Source organism: Procambarus clarkii, chromosome 52, assembly GCF_040958095.1.
Source record: "Procambarus clarkii isolate CNS0578487 chromosome 52, FALCON_Pclarkii_2.0, whole genome shotgun sequence".
Lineage (NCBI taxonomy): Eukaryota > Metazoa > Arthropoda > Malacostraca > Decapoda > Cambaridae > Procambarus > Procambarus clarkii.
In genome coordinates, this window is record NC_091201.1 from 6938156 (window position 1) to 6960572 (window position 22417).

General features: G+C 43.5%; 1 protein-coding gene across 4 annotated transcripts; it reads left to right on the plus strand.

Moving 5' to 3' along the window:
- The first annotated feature begins 4070 nt into the window (after nucleotides 1–4070).
- On the plus strand, nucleotides 4071–20705 carry LOC123763689 (uncharacterized). 4 transcript variants are annotated; one of them, XM_045750975.2, is made up of 3 exons: nucleotides 4071–4180; nucleotides 6804–7899; nucleotides 17587–20705. In XM_045750975.2, the coding sequence occupies exons 2-3, from the start codon at nucleotides 6859–6861 to the stop codon at nucleotides 17860–17862; spliced, it is 1317 nt and encodes a 438-aa protein (XP_045606931.2). In that variant the 5' UTR covers nucleotides 4071–4180; nucleotides 6804–6858; the 3' UTR covers nucleotides 17863–20705. The 4 variants fall into 4 exon arrangements, with proteins under 4 accessions (XP_045606931.2, XP_045606929.2, XP_045606930.2 ...); XM_045750973.2 differs by having other exon boundaries at nucleotides 4073–4301; XM_045750974.2 differs by having other exon boundaries at nucleotides 4073–4292.
- The last annotated feature ends 1712 nt before the right edge of the window (nucleotides 20706–22417 follow it).

Sequence of the window (22417 nt, forward strand, 5' to 3'; positions counted from 1 at the left end):
AACCTGAAAGTTGGCTATTTGGAATACTGAATTTGGACGGACCGGAAAAGTTTTATAACAGTAAATTAATATTGAAATATGAAGGACTTTTCCGGTGTGTCCAGATTCAACAGAAATTATGATCATCCATTACGACATCTTTTTACTTTCAACGACATCGTTAAGTACTTTCAGTTTAGCAGGTTGGCCTGCAAAAGCTGGAGTCCCCCCCCCCCCCTAGTATAGTATAGTGTATAGTCGTAATGGCTTGGCGCTTCCCCCTGATAATCCCCCTCCCCCCTCCCCCCCCCCCCCTCCCAATGGAGCATGACAAAGGCAGACTACAACTAACGTCAATTAAAGAAAACCAAATTGACAGGGAAACTCAAGCAAACTTTCGTTTACTTACAGTCATAATGCAACAGCTAGCTCCAGGGAATATCAGGCTGGTGTGTATATGTATTTCAGGTTAATTCATAATTTAGAGTCAAAAGATTTTAAAATTTTAGCTAGATCTTTCAACAGATTTAATTTAAGGATTCTAGAGAGTTTTTATATAAAATTACATTCAGTTTTTAGCTGAATTCTCTCACAGACCTCACAATCACTATCCCTGGAAACACAAACCGTAACTGACCCTATTTTCCGCTTCTTACAACTTGTAATAAAGTTGTTACATCTTGGCTTAACGTGTTTTTGACGTAGTAGAATGTTGTTACAACTTGTTATATTGGTTGTTGAAACTTGTTAGAAGGTGTTAAATCTTGTTCAAACGTTGTAGCAACGTCGTAGTTTCGCTGTGTGTTTGGCGGGATAGTCATCACAACCTTCGCCTTCCACAATCACTAGTCATCAACTTTTTCCCTTATTCACTAGCCCTCACATCTTCCCACAATCGCCGACACACTACCTGCCCCTTCCCACAATCACTAGTCCTCACCTCATTCCTCTCCCAAAATCCCCAATCGTCACCACCTCCCTCCTCCCACAAGCCCTAACCATCACCTCCACCCCACCCCCCTACCACCCACAATCACTAAGGCTTACCAACCAGTATCTACCTAACAGTGACAATAGGGACGTGAGGTGAGGCAGCCTGAGTCTCACAATCACTAAGGCTTACCAACCAGTATCTACCTAACAGTGACAATAGGGACGTGAGGTGAGGCAGCCTGAGTCTCACAATCACTAAGGCTTACCAACCAGTATCTACCTAACAGTGACAATAGGGACGTGAGGTGAGGCAGCCTGAGTCTCACAATCACTAAGGCTTACCAACCAGTATCTACCTAACAGTGACAATAGGGACGTGAGGTGAGGCAGCCTGAGTCTCACAATCACTAAGGCTTACCAACCAGTATCTACCTAACAGTGACAATAGGGACGTGAGGTGAGGCAGCCTGAGTCTCACAATCACTAAGGCTTACCAACCAGTATCTACCTAACAGTGACAATAGGGACGTGAGGTGAGGCAGCCTGAGTCTCACAATCACTAAGGCTTACCAACCAGTATCTACCTAACAGTGACAATAGGGACGTGAGGTGAGGCAGCCTGAGTCTCACAATCACTAAGGCTTACCAACCAGTATCTACCTAACAGTGACAATAGGGACGTGAGGTGAGGCAGCCTGAGTCTACCCACGGAACACTTGGCTTCGTATTTTATTATTAACATCTTTATTGACAAGACTAATTACAATTTTGCCTAACCTGAGGATTTTAATTAAGTCTTATTAAAGTGAGGATAATGCTGGTATTCACTGTCACGCAGGACAGAGGGTCATACACAAGACAATAGGTCTAAACTGTAGGCTGAAGCACATATATATCATGGTTATAATCAATGATTTAATGTATGAATATGTAAAAACAACTTTCTATTGTGTACTGCCACACAAGGGCAGGGATGGGTTCATACGTGATGCAGCATAGAAGTAATATAAATAAAACTGTTCTTCATTTTTTAATATGAACAAGCAAATTTAGGATAAATTGTTAGAATGTCGTCCAGAACACCTGAGTCAATAAAATAGTTACACAGTTGGTGGTACAAGAGGCCAGGAGGACTAAAGTCTTTTACGGTTTTACATTCATCAATATAGTGTTCTAGTGAATGCATTAAAGGTTTATCACAGAGTTTACAATCTGAGTATTCTGGTAGTGGCTCAGCCTCACTAACCTGCCAGATGTGCCAGAAGCGATTTTGCACAATGACTATATCACGTAGCTTGGTCCGGTTACTGTGCTGACCATACAAATACGTAGTTAAGTTTAGTTCATTTATTATGCACCCCATACCCATCTTTTGGGCGGTAGTGGAAAGGGTTACAGAGGCACATAATGGGCTCAGGGACTGAACCCCACAATTCATTTAGCTAAGCAAGTTACAATCTTGATGAGCTAGTTACAAAATTCAATATAAGTCATCACATCAACAATGGGTTCGAGATCGACCTCAGGTACAGGTTCTAAATTAAGCAACTGACATATGTGGAGAGCTAGTGTCAACATTTATATGTTTATCCTGCACACCGCCCCCCATCCAGTGGGCAGCGGTTCTGGCTGGCGTTCGTGGGGACGAGACCTACTCTGTGGCTGCACCCCTACTCCCCTCCCTTCTCCTCTTACTTATTTCCCTTACCTGAAGTTCCTGTACCATTAAGTTAAGTACGGGGCGTTTTTAAGTGTGCCTACTCTGGTAGTAAATATTGGTGAGACCTGGGGGTAGTATTTGCCAGTGTTTTGGGTACCCCCTAAGTGTTGTGTTTTGTATTAGGGTCCCACGTGGTTTTATTACCCTAAGCTGCATCCAGCTTCAGTGCTTATCCAGTAGTACTTTACCCTAGCTTGTTCTCAGTGTAAACCTTGTATCCTGCCTACGTGGACCAAGGCTTTAACGTAAGATAGGGTGGTAAAGTAATTATTATTATTGTTATTGGTGTGAATGTATATGGGGAGGGGCTGTTAAGGGGTTAATAAATAAGTAAATTAGAACAGACTTACTTACTTTTTTACTTGTTGCCGCCGAAGGCGGCTAGTTTATTGTGCACCCCATACTCATCCTGTGAGCGGTAGCGCAAAAGCATTACAGAGGGCACAAAAGGTCTTTATCAGACCTCATCTTAGATTATTACATAAACAATTTCTTCAATCCTTCACACCTTATAGATACAATGTCAGCTAGTTACTGAGAAAGTGCTATTACAAGAGCTACATATTTACAGTAAGTCATCATACATTAATGGTAGGTCTTGTCGTTAATACATAATAGTTTGGCCAATGGGGATATTACAGAGTCATAGGGGAGCTTCTGTTTATTATTAGTCCTCACAATACACTACTTGTTTCTGAATCTCATATGTCGTTCATCTACTGGAAGCAAAATGTGGGTACAGTGATTTTTTGATCTGGGATTATAACACTGATAACTAGGCAAATTCTGCGGGGTTTTACCTGCGGGAGTTAGGGTTTCCTGGAGGCAGACAATATCTATGTCTTCAGTCATAACCTTATGATGGAGATCTGAATACCGTTTTCTAAGAGAAGCAATATTCCAACTGAGTATCTTGATGACACTGTACTTGTTCTTATGAGATTCAGAGGCCGCCATTGTTCTTTTGTACTTTATCAGTCTGCAGTTTCAGGAAAGCAAGTATGTCTACATACCGGTTGTAGTGCTTTATTACAGCTTCTTTTTCCTCTTCAGTCAGCACATCAGAACAGAGTATCCCTTCTTCCTGTGTGGGAGTGCATTGATCAACCCTTAGACTGATATATATGGTCTAGTAGCAAGTTATTATTACTGTGGATAGTTTATTTTGGGGGCCGGGCCTTTTAGCTCTCCCATATTTGATAACTCTGTCTTCTAACTACCCTTACCCCTTAATAGTACCAGTCCCTCATAGCAAGCCCACCATATATTTTATAACGTAAACACCTATTATGTCAATGGGTAAGTGTCGTGTTTATCAGAAGCCAATGTGCACCTTCCTGTTATCTCGGGAATGGACGATAACATATCAGAATCAGAGTAGGGATTACTACTGAGATTCGGTGAAGTACACTTAGAGATTTTGAGGTAGTACTCTGCGTGCTCCAGTGGGGCTACTGTGTGTGTTCCAGTGGGAGTAGTTTACATGCTCCAGCGGGAGTACTGTGTGTGTTCCAGTGGGAGAGTATACAGTACTCCAGTGGGAATACAGTGAGCATTACTAGAAGTGCAGTGAGACCCAATAGGAGTACAGCGACCATCAGTACATCTTCCGTGTCAGCGAAATCAATACCCATGACCCCGTAACCTGTCACATAATTACGTAACTAAAGTACACATCTCTTAACCTTATATATTACCTTAAATATTACCTTCAAAATTACCTTAAATATTACATTGAGCAAAATATTCGTCGAATTAGGTTAAGTTGCAACCCCCTTGCTGACCAAGTGGTTCTAGTGGTGATGAGGTGGTTCTTGTGGTGATGAGGTGGTTCTTGTGGTGATGAGGTGGTTCTTGTGGTGATGAGGTGGTTCTTGTGGTGATGAGGTGGTTCTTGTGGTGATGAGGTGGTTCTTGTGGTGATGAGGTGGTTCTTGTGGTGATGAGGTGGTTCTAGTGGTGATGAGGTGGTTCTTGTGGTGATGAGGTGGTTCTTGTGGTGATGAGGTGGTTCTAGTGGTGATGAGGTGGTTCTAGTGGTGATGAGGTGGTTCTTGTGGCGATGAGGTGGTTCTTGTGGCGATGAGGTGGTTCTTGTGGTGATGAGGTGGTTCTTGTGGTGATGAGGTGGTTCTTGAGGTGATGAGGTGGTTCTAGTGGTGATGAGGTGGTTCTTGTGGTGATGAGGTGGTTCTTGTGGTGATGAGGTGGTTCTTGAGGTGATGAGGTGGTTCTAGTGGTGATGAGGTGGTTCTTGTGGTGATGAGGTGGTTGTAGTGGTGATGAGGTGGTTCTAGTGGTGATGAGGTGGTTCTAGTGGTGATGAGGTGGTTCTAGTGGTGATGAGGTGGTTCTTGTGGTGATGAGGTGGTTCTAGTGGTGATGAGGTGGTTCTTGTAGTGATGAGGTGGTTCTAGTGGTGATGAGGTGGTTCTAGTGGTGATGAGGTGGTTCTAGTGGTGATGAGGTGGTTCTAGTGGTGATGAGGTGGTTCTTGTGGTGATGAGGTGGTTCTTGTGGTGATGAGGTGGTTCTAGTGGTGATGAGGTGGTTCTAGTGGTGATGAGGTGGTTCTAGTGGTGATGAGGTGGTTCTAGTGGTGATGAGGTGGTTCTTGTGGTGATGAGGTGGTTCTTGTGGTGATGAGGTGGTTCTTGTGGTGATGAGGTGGTTCTTGTGGTGATGAGGTGGTTGTAGTGGTGATGAGGTGGTTCTAGTGGTGAAGAGGTGGTTGTAGTGGTGATGAGGTGGTTGTATTGGTTAGGTGGTTGTAGTGGTGATGAGGTGGTTCTTGAGGTGATGAGGTGGTTCCTGTGGTGATGAGGTGGTTCTTGTGGTGATGAGGTGGTTCTAGTGGTGATGAGGTGGTTGTAGTGGTGATGAGGTGGTTCTAGTGGTGATGAGGTGGTTCTAGTGGTGATGAGGTGGTTGTAGTGGTGATGAGGTGGTTGTAGTGGTGATGAGGTGGTTCCTGTGGTGATGAGGTGGTTCTAGTGGTGATGAGGTGGTTCTTGTGGTGATGAGGTGGTTCTTGTGGTGATGAGGTGGTTCTTGTGGTGATGAGGTGGTTCTAGTGGTGATGAGGTGGTTCTTGTGGTGATGAGGTGGTTCTAGTGGTGATGAGGTGGTTCTAGTGGTGATGAGGTGGTTGTAGTGGTGATGAGGTGGTTCCTGTGGTGATGAGGTGGTTCTAGTGGTGATGAGGTGGTTCTTGTGGTGATGAGGTGGTTCTTGTGGTGATGAGGTGGTTCTAGTGGTGATGAGGTGGTTCCTGTGGTGATGAGGTGGTTCTAGTGGTGAAGAGGTGGTTGTAGTGGTGATGAGGTGGTTGTATTGGTTAGGTGGTTGTAGTGGTGATGAGGTGGTTGTATTGGTTAGGTGGTTGTAGTGGTGATGAGGTGGTTGTAGTGGTGATGAGGTGGTTGTAGTGGTGATGAGGTGGTTGTATTGGTTAGGTAGTTGTAGTGGTGATGAGGTGGTTGTAGTGGTGATGAGGTGGTTGTAGTGGTGATGAGGTGGTTGTATTGGTTAGGTGGTTGTAGTGGTGATGAGGTGGTTGTAGTGGTGATCAGATGGTTGTAGTGGTGGTGAGGTGGTTATAGTGGTGGTGAGGTGGTTGTAATGGTGATTAGGTGGTTGTAGTGGTGATGAGATGGTTGTAGTGGTGATGAGGTGGTTATAGTGGTGGTGAGGTGGTTGTAGTGGTGGTTGTAGTGGTGTGACAAAGTAACTCTAATGGTGTCGATGTGGTTCTAAGGGTGATAAGGGGGTTCTAAAGGTGTAGAGAATATTCTAGTGTTAACATTTTGCTTCTAATGGGGGTAAAGTGCTTATAATGCACTAATTGAAGTTGAAGTAGTTCTAATGGTGTTGAAATAGTTCTAATGGTGACGAAGTGGTCTTAGTGGTAGGGTACCATTAGTATGACATTACTATCCTGTCATAATAATTATGACAGGGTAGGCCTAGTGATTCCGATATAGTCTTAATGGTGTTAAATGGGTTTGTGATTGTATGATTGTGTATTTCACCATTACAAAATGGTCCCTTTTCTATTACTAATTAATGTGAGGACTGATTCTTGACCAATTTAAATGTCTTTATAATAATGCTCAGAAATTAATATTATTTTATATGAATATTTATCTTAAAAATGTTTTCAATATTGCAGAATGACGACATTCTCTTAATTAGGAGACATAATTAGCATTGGAATATATATCAAAATGATGCCTAAAACACGCGTCGAGAGTGTGAATCAATGTGGAACAATGATAAAGAAACCTCTACTTCGTTTGGAAGATGTAAACAAGAAGACCTTCTTAGCCTTCAAAATCTTGGGTTTGTTCCTCATAAGATGGGACGAGGGCGAGAAGTGTTACAGGGTGCGGAGAATCCGGTTCTTTCTCTTCTACACATTTTGGTTCGTGTGGCCCATGCTGGGCCTCTTCGTCGCCTTCTTGGGGAAGCTAATTTTTCATACTGCCACTGGTCCCGACGACGTAAACAACGTTATCGAATCGTCCTTGTTTATCCTGGGCTTCGCGGTCATCCCTGCAATCAAGACCTACTCGCTCAAACTGGTCACCAAGTGTCTTCCGGACATCCTGGAGGAGATAGTAAGTCTTCAAGAACTCGATGTCGGGTTTGAGACTCCTCTCAGTGTACGCATACCAAGTCGCCCTCAGAAAGCAGTCATTTCTAACTCAGCGTCTCACATGGCTTACAAGAAGAAGTCATCGAGTCCTGAGGCGCTCTTCAGAACGCTCCCTATCGTTACGCTAATCCTCTCCATCGTCGCCTTCATTGTTGCCTGGACCTACGGCTTGACTGAAGTGGTTGAGTGGCAGGCAGTGAAGCAAGAGTGGCCATTCTTTATCATGCAGTTTAGCTATCTAACTCTGCCCTGTATATCAACATGGTTTTCAGTCATTTTTATTGAATGGCTTCGAATGGTTTACAAGAACATGAGCTTAGAACTACAGAGTCAACTGTGCAACGTGACGAATGAAACTATTATATACGAAGAACATGTCAAAGTGATTGGTGATTATGTTGACAGGCTACAAGATATATTTACAAGTTTAAGCAATGGTTTTCTAACATACGTCGTGGGAATTAATTTTTTCATAATCATAGTGAGTGCCATCTTCTGTACAGCCAAACTCCTGCACGGGTTCCATGAAATCATGTATGTGATTCCGTTATCAATCTCCGTCTTCCACATGGGACTAATTTGCAAGAAATCTCAAGAGTTAATGGATGAAGTAAGTGCAATTCTATTGTTTAATTTATAAACCTTTATCTTTTTATATTGATTTGATTATTTTTTGTATAGTTTAAGTTCAAAATAAAGGCATTTCAAAGAGATATTTAGGATCATGGGAATAAGGGAACCGAAGAAAGACATTTGGTCCATGCTGGGCAGCTCCCATTTATATCCACCCAAATTCAACATTATATGAGACTTTAAACAATAACCAGTAGTATGGGTTATATTATCGACAAAAGAAAGATAACTTTAACAGCAAGACAACTGAAACAGCAAGATAACTTAAAAAAAAGATAAAATGTGAAAATAACAACAGAATTAGTTCCTGTAAAATTAATAAAAAGTTTGAAGAAAAAGATTAGATGTGATGAGAAACACATACATAAAAACACACGAAAGATGGTCTATCTTCCCTTAAAAAAAGATATAAGAAAAACACATCACTGGGCAGTCGAAAACAAAACTCAAAGAAATCACCAGTCTCCGTGGTGTAGTGGTAAGACACTCTGGACTATGATGGACTAAGATGATACGATGGACTATGTCACCCGAAAGTGTCAGGAGACAGTAAACAGGTTCATACCGGTCCAAAGGGAAAAATCCGAGAAGCAACAGAAGAATCCATGGTATAATAGGGCATGTATGGAAGCGAAGAAACTGAACAAAAGGGCGTGGAGGAACTTCCGGAATAACAGAACACCAGAAAGCAGGGAGAGATACCAGAGAACCAGGAATGAGTACGTCAGGGTGAGAAGAGAAGCAGAGAAAAGTTATGAAAATGATATAGCAAACAAAGCCAAGACCGAACCAAAGCTACTCCACAGTCACATCAGAAGGAAAACAACAGTGAAAGAACAGATATTGAAACTTAGAACTTAGACAGGTATACGGAGAATGACAAAGAGGTGTGTGAAGAACTCAACAAGAGGTTCCAGGAGGTCTTCACAATAGAACAAGGTGAAGTCACTGTGCTAGGAGAAAGGGAGGTAAACCAGGCGGCCATGGAAGGGTTCGAAATAACGAGAGAGGAGGTCAAGAGACACCTGCTGAACCTGGATGTTAGAAAGGCTGTTGGTCCAGACGGGATCTCACCATGGGTACTGAAAGAGTGTGCAGAGGTACTTTGCTTACCAGTCTCCATAGTGTATAGTAGGTCACTAGAGACGGGAGACCTACCAGAAATATGGAAGACAGCGAATGTGGTCCCAATATACAAAAAGGGTGACAGGCAAGAGGCACTGAACTACAGGCCAGTGTCCATGACTTGTATACCATGCAAGGTGATGGAGAAGATCGTAAGAAAAAACCTGGTAACACATCTGGAGAGAAGGGACTTCGTGACAAATCGCCAACATGGGTTCAGGGAGGGTAAATCTTGCCTGACGGGTTTAATAGAATTCTACGACCAAGTGACAAAGATTAAGCAACAAAGAGAAGGCTGGGCGGACTGCATTTTCTTGGATTGTCGGAAAGCCTTTGACACAATACCACATAAGAGGCTGGTACATAAGCTGGAGAGACAGGCAGGTGTAGCTGGTAAGGTGCTCCAGTGGATAAGGGAGTACCTAAGCAATAGGAAGCAGAGAGTTACGGTGAGGGGTGAGACCTCCGATTGGCGTGAAGTCACCAGTGGAGTCCCACAGGGCTCTGTACTCGGTCCTATCTTGTTTCTGATATATGTAAATGATCTCCCGGAGGGTATAGATTCATTTCTCTCAATGTTTGCGGGCGATGCCAAAATTATGAGAAGGATTAAGACAGAAGAGAACTGTTTGAGGCTTCAAGAAGACCTAGACAAACTGCAGGAATGATCGAACAAGTGTTTGTTAGAGTTTAACCCAACCAAATGTAATATAATGAAGATAGGTGTAGGGAGCAGGAGGCCAAATACAGGGTATCATCTGGGAGAGGAAATTCTTCAGGAGTCAGAGAAAGAAAAAGACTTGGGAGTTGATATCACGCCAGACCTGTCTCTTGCAGTACATATCAAGAGGATAACATCAGCGGCATATGCCAGGCTGGCCAACATACGAACGGCATTCAGAAATTTGTGTAAAGAATCATTCAGAACTTTGTATACCACATATGTCAGGCCAATCCTGGAGTATGCAGCCCCAGCATGGAGTTCATATCTAGTCAAGGATATGACTAAACTGGAAAAGGTTCAAAGATTTGCCACCAGACTAGTACCCGAGCTGAGAGGTATGAGCTACAAGGAGAGACTACGGGAATTAAACCTCACTTCGCTGGAAGACAGAAGAGTTAGGGGGGACATGATCACCACATTCAAGATTCTCAATGGAATTAATAGGGTAGATAAAGACAGGCTATTTAACACAAGGGGCACACGCACTAGGGGACACAGGTGGAAACTGAGCGCCCAAATGAGCCACAGAGATATTAGAAAGAACATTTTTAGTGTCAGAGTGGTTGACAAATGGAATGCATTAGGAAGTGATGTGGTGGAGGCTGATTCCATACACAGTTTCAAGTGTAGATATGATAGAGCCCAATAGGCTCAGGAATCTGTACACCTGTTGATTGACGGTTGAGAGGCGGGACCAAAGAGCCAGAGCTCAACCCCCGCAAGCACAACTAGGTGAGTACAACTAGGGGAGTACACACACACACACACACACACACACACACACACACACACACACACACAGTACTCCCCCCCCCCTATCACACTTCCTCTAGCATACCAGATATCCTCCCCCCCCCCCCCCGGGTTGGATCCAGGGCGCTGTCGAGAAACAATGGGCAGAGTTTCTTTCACCCTGATGCTCCTGTTACCTAGCAGTAAATAGGTACCTGGGAGATAGTCAGCTGTCACGGGCTGCTTCCTGGAGGTGGCGGCCTGGTCGAGGACCGGGCTGTGGGGACACTAAGCCCCGAAATCATCTCAAGATAACCTACACCTAAACCCCTCCCACACAGTGAGACCCCCCCCCCTTTTCCAGCTGCCTTACTCCCTCCCATCATCTGACCACCTGACCTGAAGTGACATCTCCGACCCATCCCCACCCCCAGTTTCCACACGGTTACGGGCTCACCATAGCCCGTGCTACATGGAACTTTGTTCCAGGTAGCGAATCTTTAACAACAACAACAACCAGTTTCCAACGTATCCACACCCCTACAAACACACACACACACACGCACGCACGCACTCGCACACATACGCACAAACACACACATACGACAAACACACTTACATACAAAACACAAACGCACGCACAAGAAAAAGCCAGGACGTTTTTTCCCTCAGCCAGGGAAAATGATGGAGGGACATCACCCCGACAGGGACAGGGGAGAATGATGGATACTACCTTTGAATGGCTCAACCAGACATTAGGGGGATTCGGCAGAGACCTGCAGGCAATGGAAATGGAATTCAGCAGAGACCTGCAGGATATGAAAGAGGGGTTTGGCAGAGACTTACAGGAAATGCAAGCATTAATAACGAGCCAAAGGAGTGAGTTAGAGGAAGCCAGAGAGGAGATAAAGAGACTCAGGGAAAATCACAATTCAAACCAGCACAGGGTACGCAACCTCCTGGAAACACGAGACGAAGCTGATGGAAGGTTCCTTCCAGGCGGACTCTTTTGCAGAAATACTGCAGAACAGCCCAGGTGCCAAGGCCGCTTTAGAGGCAGCAGCTATGAAAGCAGCTATCTCACAGGAAGCTGCAAAATGCACTGACCAAATGCTGGAGAGGAAACGAACACTTATAGTTGTAGGAGTACAGGAACCAGAGGGATCCAATCGGGAGGAGTGGAGAAGGAGGGACCGAGCAACTATGACAGAGATCTTGGAGGCACTGAATATGGAGGAGGCAAAAGGCAACATAGAGAAGGTTTTCAGGCTGGGCATCTACAAGAGGGAAAGGAAACGATTGATAAAGATAGTGCTCACTAACGAGGCAACAAAGGAGAAAATCCTATCCAGGAAGAGCAGACTTGTGAGGTTAGGGGGATACGAAGACGTCTTTCTGCAAAGGGACATGACATGGGAGGAGAGAAGGAAGGCTGCAGAAGCACGGAGGAGGCGCAGAGAAAGGGATGGGGATATGGGAGCCACAGGTCTCAGCTCAGTGCCTCCAGGAACCTCAGAGGGGAGTGGGAATCCCCCCCCCCCACCAGCAGGCCAGCACCCCCAGGGAGGATTGTAACAGAAGCATCCCACCAACCAACCCCTCAGCCATCCCCCCAAATCACCTGCACCTCCCCAGACAGTAAAGTCCCCCTTCAGACCATGCCCCCCATGTTCCCTGACCCCAGACCCCCCCATGTTCCCCCCCCATGTCCCCCCCCCATGTTCCCCCCCCCCATGTTCCCCCCCCCCATGCCCTTCCCTGTTTCTCCAGCTTGTGCCCTTCCCAGTTTCCCTACCCTAAGCTCTTCTCCCTACCCCCCCCCCCTCCCTCCCTGCCTCCCCTCTCCAGGCTCCCCTCCCCAACCCTTGACCTCCCTGTCAACCCACCCCAGTCTATGCTGCATACCCCAACCCGTGACCTCCCACCACATGCCCCTCCAGCTCCCCCATCCCATGCCCCCACTAACTCCCAACCCCGGACCCCCTCAGCCGCATCACGTCAGACCCCCCTAGCCCTCCTGTTCCAGATCCTCCCAGACCCCTCACACCCCAGACCTCCCGTCCCCTGGTCCTCCTTTCTAGGCTCACCCATCCCAGACACCTCTTGCCCTCCAACTCCAATGGAATCAACAGAAACTGAGAATGGACAGAAGAGAGTCAGCTTCAAGGTCATGTACTCGAACATAGATGGGATTACAAACAAGGCTAGTGAACTTAGGGAAAGAACTCAAGAAGTAAACACAGATGTACTTGGACTCACAGAAACAAAACTCTCAGGATTCACTACGAATACGGTGTTTCCCCAGGACTATACTGTAATAAGGAAAGAGAGGGAAGGAAGGGGAGGAGGCAGAGTGGCTCTACTGATGAGAAAGGAATGGAGTTTCGAGGAGATGGTTATTCTGGGATGCGAAGGACTCAGAGACTTCATAACAGGCACCATGATGATAGGAGGACCAAGAGTAGTAGTAGTAGCAGAAATATATAACCCTTCACCAAATGAAAGAAGACCCAGGCAAGAGTATGACAGAAACAACATGGCAGTTAACATTATCATTGAGAGAGCCGCCGCTGCTGCCTGTAGAAATCGATCCCATCTGCTCATCATGGGGGACTTTAATCATGGAAGGATAGACTGAGAAAACTGGGAAACACATTGAGGTGAGGAAACAATGAGAACGAAACTGCTGGAAGTGACGACTAGAAACTTTTTAAGTCAGCATGTCAAGGGTCCCACGAGAATGAGAGGCAATGATGAACCAGCAAGACTCGACCTAGTATTCACTCTGAACGATTCAGACATGAGGGAAATCGGTCCTGAAGCCCCCGTGGGTATGAGTAATCACAGTGTACTGTTGTTTGAATATCTGGTCGAAGAAGGGTTAATGTACTCAAGGAAGGGACCAGAGAGCAAGAGGCAGGCATTCCGGAAGGAAAACTATGAGGAGGTGAGAAAATTCCTAGCTGAAATAGCTTGGAAAACAGAGCTCAGAGAAAAGACGGTTCAAGACATGATGGACTACATCACACAGAAGTGTAAGGAGGCAGCAGACAAGTTCGTCCCAGTTAAAAATGAAAAAAATGAAATGGAGATGAGAAACCCATGGTTTAATCAGAGTTGCAAGCTAGCAAAGCAGCTAAGTAAAAGGGCTTGGAGAAACTATAGAAACAACAGAACAGAGAGCAGAGAAAGGTGCCAGAGCGCCAGGAATGAATACGTCAGGGTGAGAAGAGAGGTAGAGAGGCAATATGAAAATGACATATCGAACAGAGCAAAGACTCAACCCCAAACTGCTGCATAGCCACATTAGGAGGAAAACAACAGTGAAGGAACAGGTAATGAAACTGAGGATAGGGGCATAAAGATTCACTACAAACGACAAGGAAGTGTGCGAGGAACTCAATAAGAAATTCCAGGAAGTCTTCATCTAAGAGCAAGGAGAAGTCCCAGAGAAAAGGGGGCGAACTTCAAACCAGACACCAGTAGATGAGTTTGTGATTACTAGTGGGGAGGTGAGGAAGCATCAGCTAGATATGGACGTGACAAAGGCTATAGGCCCGGATGGAATCTCACCATGGATTCTAAAGGAAGGAGCAGAAGCTCTGTGCCTACCACTCTCCATGGTGTACAAGAAGTCACTTGTAACAGGTGAACTGCCAAAAATTTGGAAGATGTCCAATGTAGTCCCAATATATAAGAAGGGTGATAGGCAGGAGATACTAAACTACAGGCCAGTGTCCCTAACTTACATTCCATGCAAGATGATGGAAAGGATTGTGCAAAAAAAGCTAGTGGAACATCTGGAGCGGAAGAACTTTGTAACACAACATCAGCATGGGCTCAGAGATGGTAAATCATGCCTAACAGTATTAATTAAGTTTTATGACCAGGCAACAAAAATCAGGCAAGAGAGAGAGGGCTGAGCAGATGGCATATTTCTGAACTGCCAGAAAGCTTTTGACACAGTACCACATAAAAGACTAGTGCACAAACTGGAGATGCAGGCAGGAGTGAAAGGGAAGGTACTCCACTGGATAAGAGAGTACCTAAGCAACAGGACACAACGAGTCACCGTGAGAGGTGAGGTCTCGGAGTGGCGGGGAGTCACCAGTGGAGTCAGACAGGGATCAGTCCTTGGACCTATACTGTTTCTGATATATGTAAATGATCTCCCAGAAGGAATTGACTCGTTCCTCTCGATGTTTGATGATGATGCAAAAGTTATGGGGAGGATTGAAACAGAGGAGGATAGTATGACGCTACAAGATGACCTAGACAAACTGAAGGAAAGGTCCGACAAATGGCTACTAAAGTTCAACTCAAGTAAATGTAAGGTAATGAAACTGGGAGCAGGAACTAGGAGGCCAATCACTGAATACCGAATGGGAGGTGAAGTCCTGCACGCAACGGACAGAGAGAAAGATCTGGGAGTTGATATCACGCCAAACCTGTCTCTCGAAGCCCCACATCAAAAGAATAACATCAGCGGCCTATGCGAGGCTGGCTAACATCAGAACTGCTTTCAGAAACCTGTGTAAGGAATCCTTCAGAACCTTGTATACCACATATGTAAGGCCAATCCTGGAGTATGCGGCTCCAGCATGGAGCCCGTACCTAGTCAAGCACAAGACGAAGCTGGAAAAAGTTCAGAGCTGTGCCACTAGGCTAGTCCCAGAACTAAGAGGCATGACTTATGAGGACAGACTACGTGAACTGCACCTCACGTCGTTGGAAGACAAAAGAGCTAGGGAAGACATAATCACCACATACAAAATTCTCAGGGGAATTGACAAGGTGGCCAAGGATGGATGGGTGGCACACGCACAAGGGGACACAGGTGGAACCTGAGTACCCAAATGAGCCACAGAGACATTAGAAAAAACTTTTTCAGTGTCAGAGTAGTTAGTAAATGGAATGCATTAGGAAGTGATGTGGTGGAGGCTGACTCCATACACAGTTTCAAATGTAGATATGATAGAGCCCAGTAGGCTCTGGAGCCTGTACACCAGTTGATTGACGGTTGAGAGGCGGGACCAAAGAGCCAGAGCTCAACCCCCACAAGCACAACTCGGTGAGTACACACTTCACTCTGCGTTAAACATGGCCACTTCTCTCTCTGGAGACTTGTGAGTCTTATAAATATCTTGGAGTCGAGGTTAATGATACAAATCTCATCAGCAACCTGCGCAAAAAACTTGTTGAGCGTCTTAAACCTCTCAAAACTTTTGTGGGCAAAGGATGTGGCATTGACATAAAATATACCCGTAATTTTTATTTTGGCTTTATACGATCTGTTGGTGATTATTATGCCTTGCATCTTCTTAATTTTTCTCCTAAACAATTACAAGGCCTAGATGTAGTACAGAATGATGCCATGCGCATCATCCTGGGTTGTCCTAGAACTGTCAGAATTGTTAACATGAGAAAGGAACTAAAATTGCCTTCCATTTACGAAAGAATAGTTCTACATAGTACTATGTTTTGTGTCAAAACTTTGAAGAATAATGGTCCCCCCAGTACTATTCAAATTAAATTGAGATCCATTATAAACAATTCTGACTGTTCCCTCAATCCGCCGTAAAAAGCTCCTTACAGTGTGTGGCTCAGTTGTTGTGCCTATAATCTTCTGAAACGGAATGTGTCTCTTAGTCCTGATAAGACTGTCCACTATATTCTCCCTTGGAAAGACGTGCAGGTCTCTTTGCATTCTACCCCCATCAGTGTAAAACAAATGTATAACACTGAAACTATGAGATGTATAACATTAGAAACTATTGACAGTCATCTTCAAAATCCCAAACCAAGTGAATCCTATGCCCTTACTGATGGCTCTGTGCAGTTAGGCACTGGTAAAACAGGTTGTGCATGTGCAGTATATAAAGGGAATGAAATGATCATGTCTAGTACACAGAGACTAACAACTGGGCAAGCACGACACAGACTGAGCAATTGGGTATTCATCTAGCCACTGAATACCTTAAGCTCAGTGGTGGTGGAGTGATATTCTGTGACTCTAAAAGTGCTCTGCAGTCCTTAAATAACCCATCACAGTGTATGTCTGAAGTAGCTTGTAATATAAAATGGAATGTAATTTTTGCCAATGATAATAACTATTGTATAAAATTTGTGTAGATCCCATCCCATGTTGGAGTTGGTAAAGATGACTTTGTAGATCGATTGGCCAATGAGGCTTGCAGGTAAGAAAACACCGATTATGACTTTACACTATCTAATGCAATTATTAGAAACATACAAATTAAAGAAATTAATTCAGATTTAGAAGAACTAAGAAATGCTGAAAGACCTGAAAGCTGCAGTATTAAAAGCTATGGCAACTTATGTAATAATAGGTATTTGTATGGTCAACACAGCAACCGGACCAGGCAATGTGATGTAGTCATTGCGGTAATTCACCTTGGCTATAGACACATCTGGCAGGTTAGTGAGGCTGAGCCACTACCAGAATATTCAGAGTGTAAACTCTGTGATAAACCTTTAATGCATTCACTAGAACACAATATTGTTGAATGTGAAACCGTAAAAGACTTTTGACCTCCTGGCCAATTGTACCAACAACTGTGTAACTATTTCATTGACTCAGGTGTTCTGGACGACATTCTAACAATTTTTCCAAAATTTGCTTGTCCATTTTAAAGAATGAAGAAGAATTTTATTTATATTACTTCTAAGCTACATCACTTATGAACCCATCCCTGCCCTTGTGTGGCAGTGCACAATAGAAAGCTGTTTTAACATATTGATACATTAAAACATTGATTGTAACGATGATATATATGGACTTCAGCCTACAGTTTAGACCTATTGTCTTGTGTATGATCCTCTGTCCTGCGTGACAGTGAATACCAAGATTCACTGATTCAAGAAAAAAATACATCTCAAAGGGATAGAGTAGCTTAGGCTATTTTTACCCCCCTCCCCTCCCCCCCCCCCCCCGATACCAAGATTATCCTCACTTTAATAAGACTTAATTGTAATCCTCAGATTAGGCAAAATTGTACTAATTTTAGTAATTAATTTCGTCAATATAGATGTTAATAATAACTTTCTCTCTCTCTCCCACAGCACGAGATGTTGACCCTGGCAGTGAAACAGTATCTGAGACACAGTCGCAAGAGGCCGGCAGCGCTGCCATACTCAGAACTCCACGTGTTGAGGGAGAACCTGCTGGAGGCCCCGCCGCAGGTAGTGTGCTTTGGCGGATACAGAGTCGGCAGCGGCCTGATGTTGGCCATCCACGGCTTCATCATCTCCTACGCTATGCTCCTCAATGACGTCCTGCAGACCCAGGAAGAAAATTCCAGCTCTGGATGCAACCTGACTTCAGAGGGTCAATTATGATTCTTTTCCAATTCCTCTAAAAATATTAAAATAGTGTAATAAACAGTTTGTCAACATAGATTGCCTCAGTACCATCGATATAAGTGTTTAGAAACGAAAATCACTTATATGGACCAGTGGTGCGGCTCAGAGAGAATAAAATTGTAACTACCGGGTATTTACTTTATAATAGTGTATGAATTGTAACTATACTTTGTATACAGAAGAAGTAATTATTCACAAAACTACTACAAAAATCCAGTGAAGTTGGACTTTGTAAATAAATGTACAAATACTAATAGATGTATTTATATGTTGTGTAGAATTATAAACTTGTAAAATTTAAGTGAGGGTCCTTAGCGTCCTTTATTGACCGGTCAACCTGTCCTCCTACAACCTGTCTTTCTACAAAGTACGTCGCTTTTTGCTCGTATGCGTTACATAAGGCTAAAAATAGTCATACTTGAAAATGGAAGCGTCTGGCAAGAGTGACATACTGTTCCGTTTTCTGTTTTGGGTCCTCTGGTAGGTTAGGAGATGATACTTTAAATTGACCGTTTTTTTGACGTTGGGAAACCTTAGGAGGCCGAACTGCACCATCAGCGCCGCCGGATGTTGTACGCTTCCAAGTGTACATCAGTGCTCGGTGTACATGTATTAAAGTGTACTTGTCATGCTCTACAGAGAAGTAAAGTGGAAATGAGTAGAGGTCATAATATGTTAAATCTAAAAAAATAAGTACAGTAAAATACTATACTTATTTGTTTAATTAGAGAAGAAACGAATTTATCTTAGAGGCAAAAATATTATGAAAATTAAAAGCAGAATTAATAAAAGTAAAGAAAATAAATTTTGTAGGAATATTAATTAATGATAAGAGTAATAGAAAATACAAATAATGGACAATAAAATGATAAATAACACCTTAGAATTGCAAAACATATAGACATATTACGCTGAGTTTTCTAGGTGAGATTAGTACATCCCCATCCACCTGAAGTGTGACGAATAGTGTGAGAGAAGGATCCCTCATCACAAGCTTATGTCCACTCTTTTTATAAGTGCTTACTGGTTGCTTGTATGGTGCGACCTCTTTAGGAATGGACGGAGATGTTTGGTGTCTAAGGTTTCTCTGTGGTCTGCGGAATTCAGTGAATTCAGTAGGTATAGTGGTACTCCACGGTGCAAACCGTTAGGCTAAAGTCCCAAATTCCTTACCCCACCCTGCCTACCACAGTGGCGACATCGCTCCAGAGTGAGGGGAGAGTATGCCTCGCCAGTGGCTTCAATCAGATGCGGCAGCCAATGAAAACGTGAGCGCGCAGTACTTAATGCTCTGATTGGTTGATTAGAAAGGTGAGAGTACCTCGAGGTAGCCGTGACTGCAGTGTTGCCAGACTGGGCCATAAATAGCGAATTGGGCTAATTTTGACGACCCAGCACTCCTAAATATTTAATCTCGCTACTTGGGACTTTTTGGTCCAATTTAAAATAGGTTCGGCTGATTTGGGCTACTAATGTTAAGAAATTGAATAAGTTATTAGTTATGCTTTTATAATGTAATGTGTACAAATCACAGCCGCGTCCAGCTGCCTGGTTGACCAGACCGACGACCGCAGGAGGCCTGGTCAGAGACCGGGCCCCCTGGGGTCGTTGATCTTCGGAACCTTGGCAAGTTGACCGGGACAATTACGGTGTTTGTATGGAAGCATGATATCTCGGTTACCAAGAGGCAACAGTTTACATGTATATTGCGACGGGTCGGTGGCGGAGGATGGCAGGGCAGGGTGTGGTGTCCTAATAAGGGAATATACGGAGTTTGGGACTGTGGACAGGATAATTGAACTCCGGCTTAGTAATTATATATCATCCACACAAGCTGAACTGCAGGCCATTCTGGCGTGTTTGGAGGAAGTACGTCATGACGACAAAAATGTTTTTGTATTTGTCGATAGCCGAGGAGCACTGGAGTCCTTAAACAGTCGAAACCCAGTCTGCATGTCTATAGTTGAGGACTGTAAGAGAAGAATAACTGAGATACAGCTGAAAGGTTATAGTGTGAAATTCATGTGGATTCCATCTCATGTTGGAATAGTGCTCAACGAGGTGGCGGATGACTTGGCCAAACGTGCCACATCAAAACCACAAGTTGACATTGAATGTGAATTCACAATGAGACAAATAAGAAGCAAAATCAGAAATATTCAGGCACAGGCAGGAGTGGAGAGGAGAGAGATAATGTATGAGAGAAGTCAAACCATGCAACACTACATGTATGTGAGTCAAAACACCCATTTCACTTATGGTAAAAGGAGAAATGCTTGGAGTGACTCTGTGTACATGCGGCTCAGGCTTGGGTACAAATATTACTGGGAATATGGGATAGATGTTCATGATAATGACACGAAGTGTAAACTATGTGGTATGTTAAGGTCTCACACCCTGGCCCATTATGTTCTTGATTGTCCGTTGATTAATGTATATAGAAACACTGAGATAAGGACTGTTCCTGAACAAATAGCCTGGATGTGTCACAACGGAAAGGTTGATGATATTCTTGAGAGATATAAGAATTTTGCACCAAGATTGTAATATTTTGTTGAATTATCTGCAGGTGTCTTGCAAATTGTCTATACAGTATACCTAGGTCATAAAAGTATTTGTGTGTACGTCTGATAACATACTACTTGTGAAGGAGGAAATGTATATGTTTATCTCTCAGAATGTTTGGTAATGTGTTTATTTGTGATGTGTGTCTATGTATGTATTAACACGTTGTACTCAATGGGGTGAGAATAGCTTGAGCTACCTCATCCCTTTGTGTGTATTTTACCTCAATAAACTTATTTCAATTTCAAATTCAATTGGCAAGTAAAATTAACCGCACGGTAAGGTTAAGTCTATCGCCCCTGGGAAGTGGGCGATAGACTTCCCAACCTTAATTGTCATTAATGCTTTATCCCAGGTAATGTCTCTGCAGGCAACCAATCTTCCTGAAATGATAGTACTTAACTGTTTGGTGGAAAGTACTAATATGTAGTGATGGACCAAAGGAAAACTCTTATAGATGAGAAGATTGAAGAATATTTATATGTCTATGATCGATATTATAAAGACAGACACAATAGGATTTCGTCTCAAATTTTGTGACTAGTTTGTCACAAGCTCTGCCTCAAAGCATGAGATAGCTTGTATCATCATCTTAAAGATTATACTGGCAATATTGGAGTTGATTTGAAGCAGCGTTTTGCAGTTGACACGGATATCTTTCTTCATCAAGGTGTACAGTGAAAGAGGAGGTAACCACACAGATTTGATGCTCCATCAAATCTGTGTGGACCTCATCTCTCACTCTACATCTTGGTGAAGAAAGATATCCCAGTTTTATTTCTCATCAAATGCACGTTATTCCTTGCATTTAGCCTGTGCTCACGTATCAGATGAATTACCCTCCAACATTGTTTTCATGATAAGAGAAAGCTACAGCTCCTTCCACAGAACTTCGTTAAGGAGAGAGAAAAAATGCAGATCAGTGTACCATTAACAATGACTTGCAATGCCGTAAAGAATCGTGCATCCTGATTATGCAAAGCTTCATGTTAATTTATGTAAAGCTTCATGTAAAATTCTTGAGAGAATTTTACTCGATAGACTAATGTTTCGAATTAGGTCCCACCTTGCTCCTAGCCTGTATGGCTTCCTTTCTGGAAAAAGCACCCACACTTGCTTTACTGAATATTTTATTAGAGAGGGACCACGATCTCAGGCGGCATTTATTGACCTCCATATTGCTTTTGATACAGCAAACAGAGAAATAAACTTAGAACAACTAGCCTCTTTTGGACTTATGGTAAGACTGCTGACATGGCTCAGGGGTTACCTCAGTAACAGAACTGCCTCTGTCCTTTTCAAGGGCGACAAAAGTAAACTTTGTGCAGCCTTTGAGCTAGGGTACACCCCAGGGTGGAGTGCTTAGCCCAACTCTGTTCAATGTTCTGATGTATAAATGAACAATTGATATTCCCATACTACCTGACGAACTCGTCATCTGTTATGCTGATGATATATGCAATGTTGCAAATACACAAACTAGACTGCAAGCTCTACTTCATTCACTCGCTGTTAAAAGCATTGAATGTGGTCTTGTTATCTCTATAACTAAATCCAGAGTTCTCCATCCCCAAGAGAAAACTCATGTCCCTATAACTTTCAAGATCAACAACCAGAACATTGAAATCTGTAGGCCACACAAATACCTTGGAGTTGGTATCAACAGTGACAATGTAAACGATCTACACCGTAGGCTAAAAGAAAGACTTAAAGCACTGAAAACACTTACTGGTAAGAATATTGGTATCCATATTAAATATGCTAGATTATTCTGTATGATGTTTGTTAGATTTGTAGTTGATTATCTTGCCTTGCATCTAATTAACTTCTCCGCCTCTGTGTTGGACAAACTTGAAGTAGTACAGAATGAAGCCATGAGGATAATTCTTGGTGCCCCAAGATGCACTAGAATCATTAACATGAGGGAAGAACTGAAGCTTCCAACCATACTAGAGAGAATCATGCA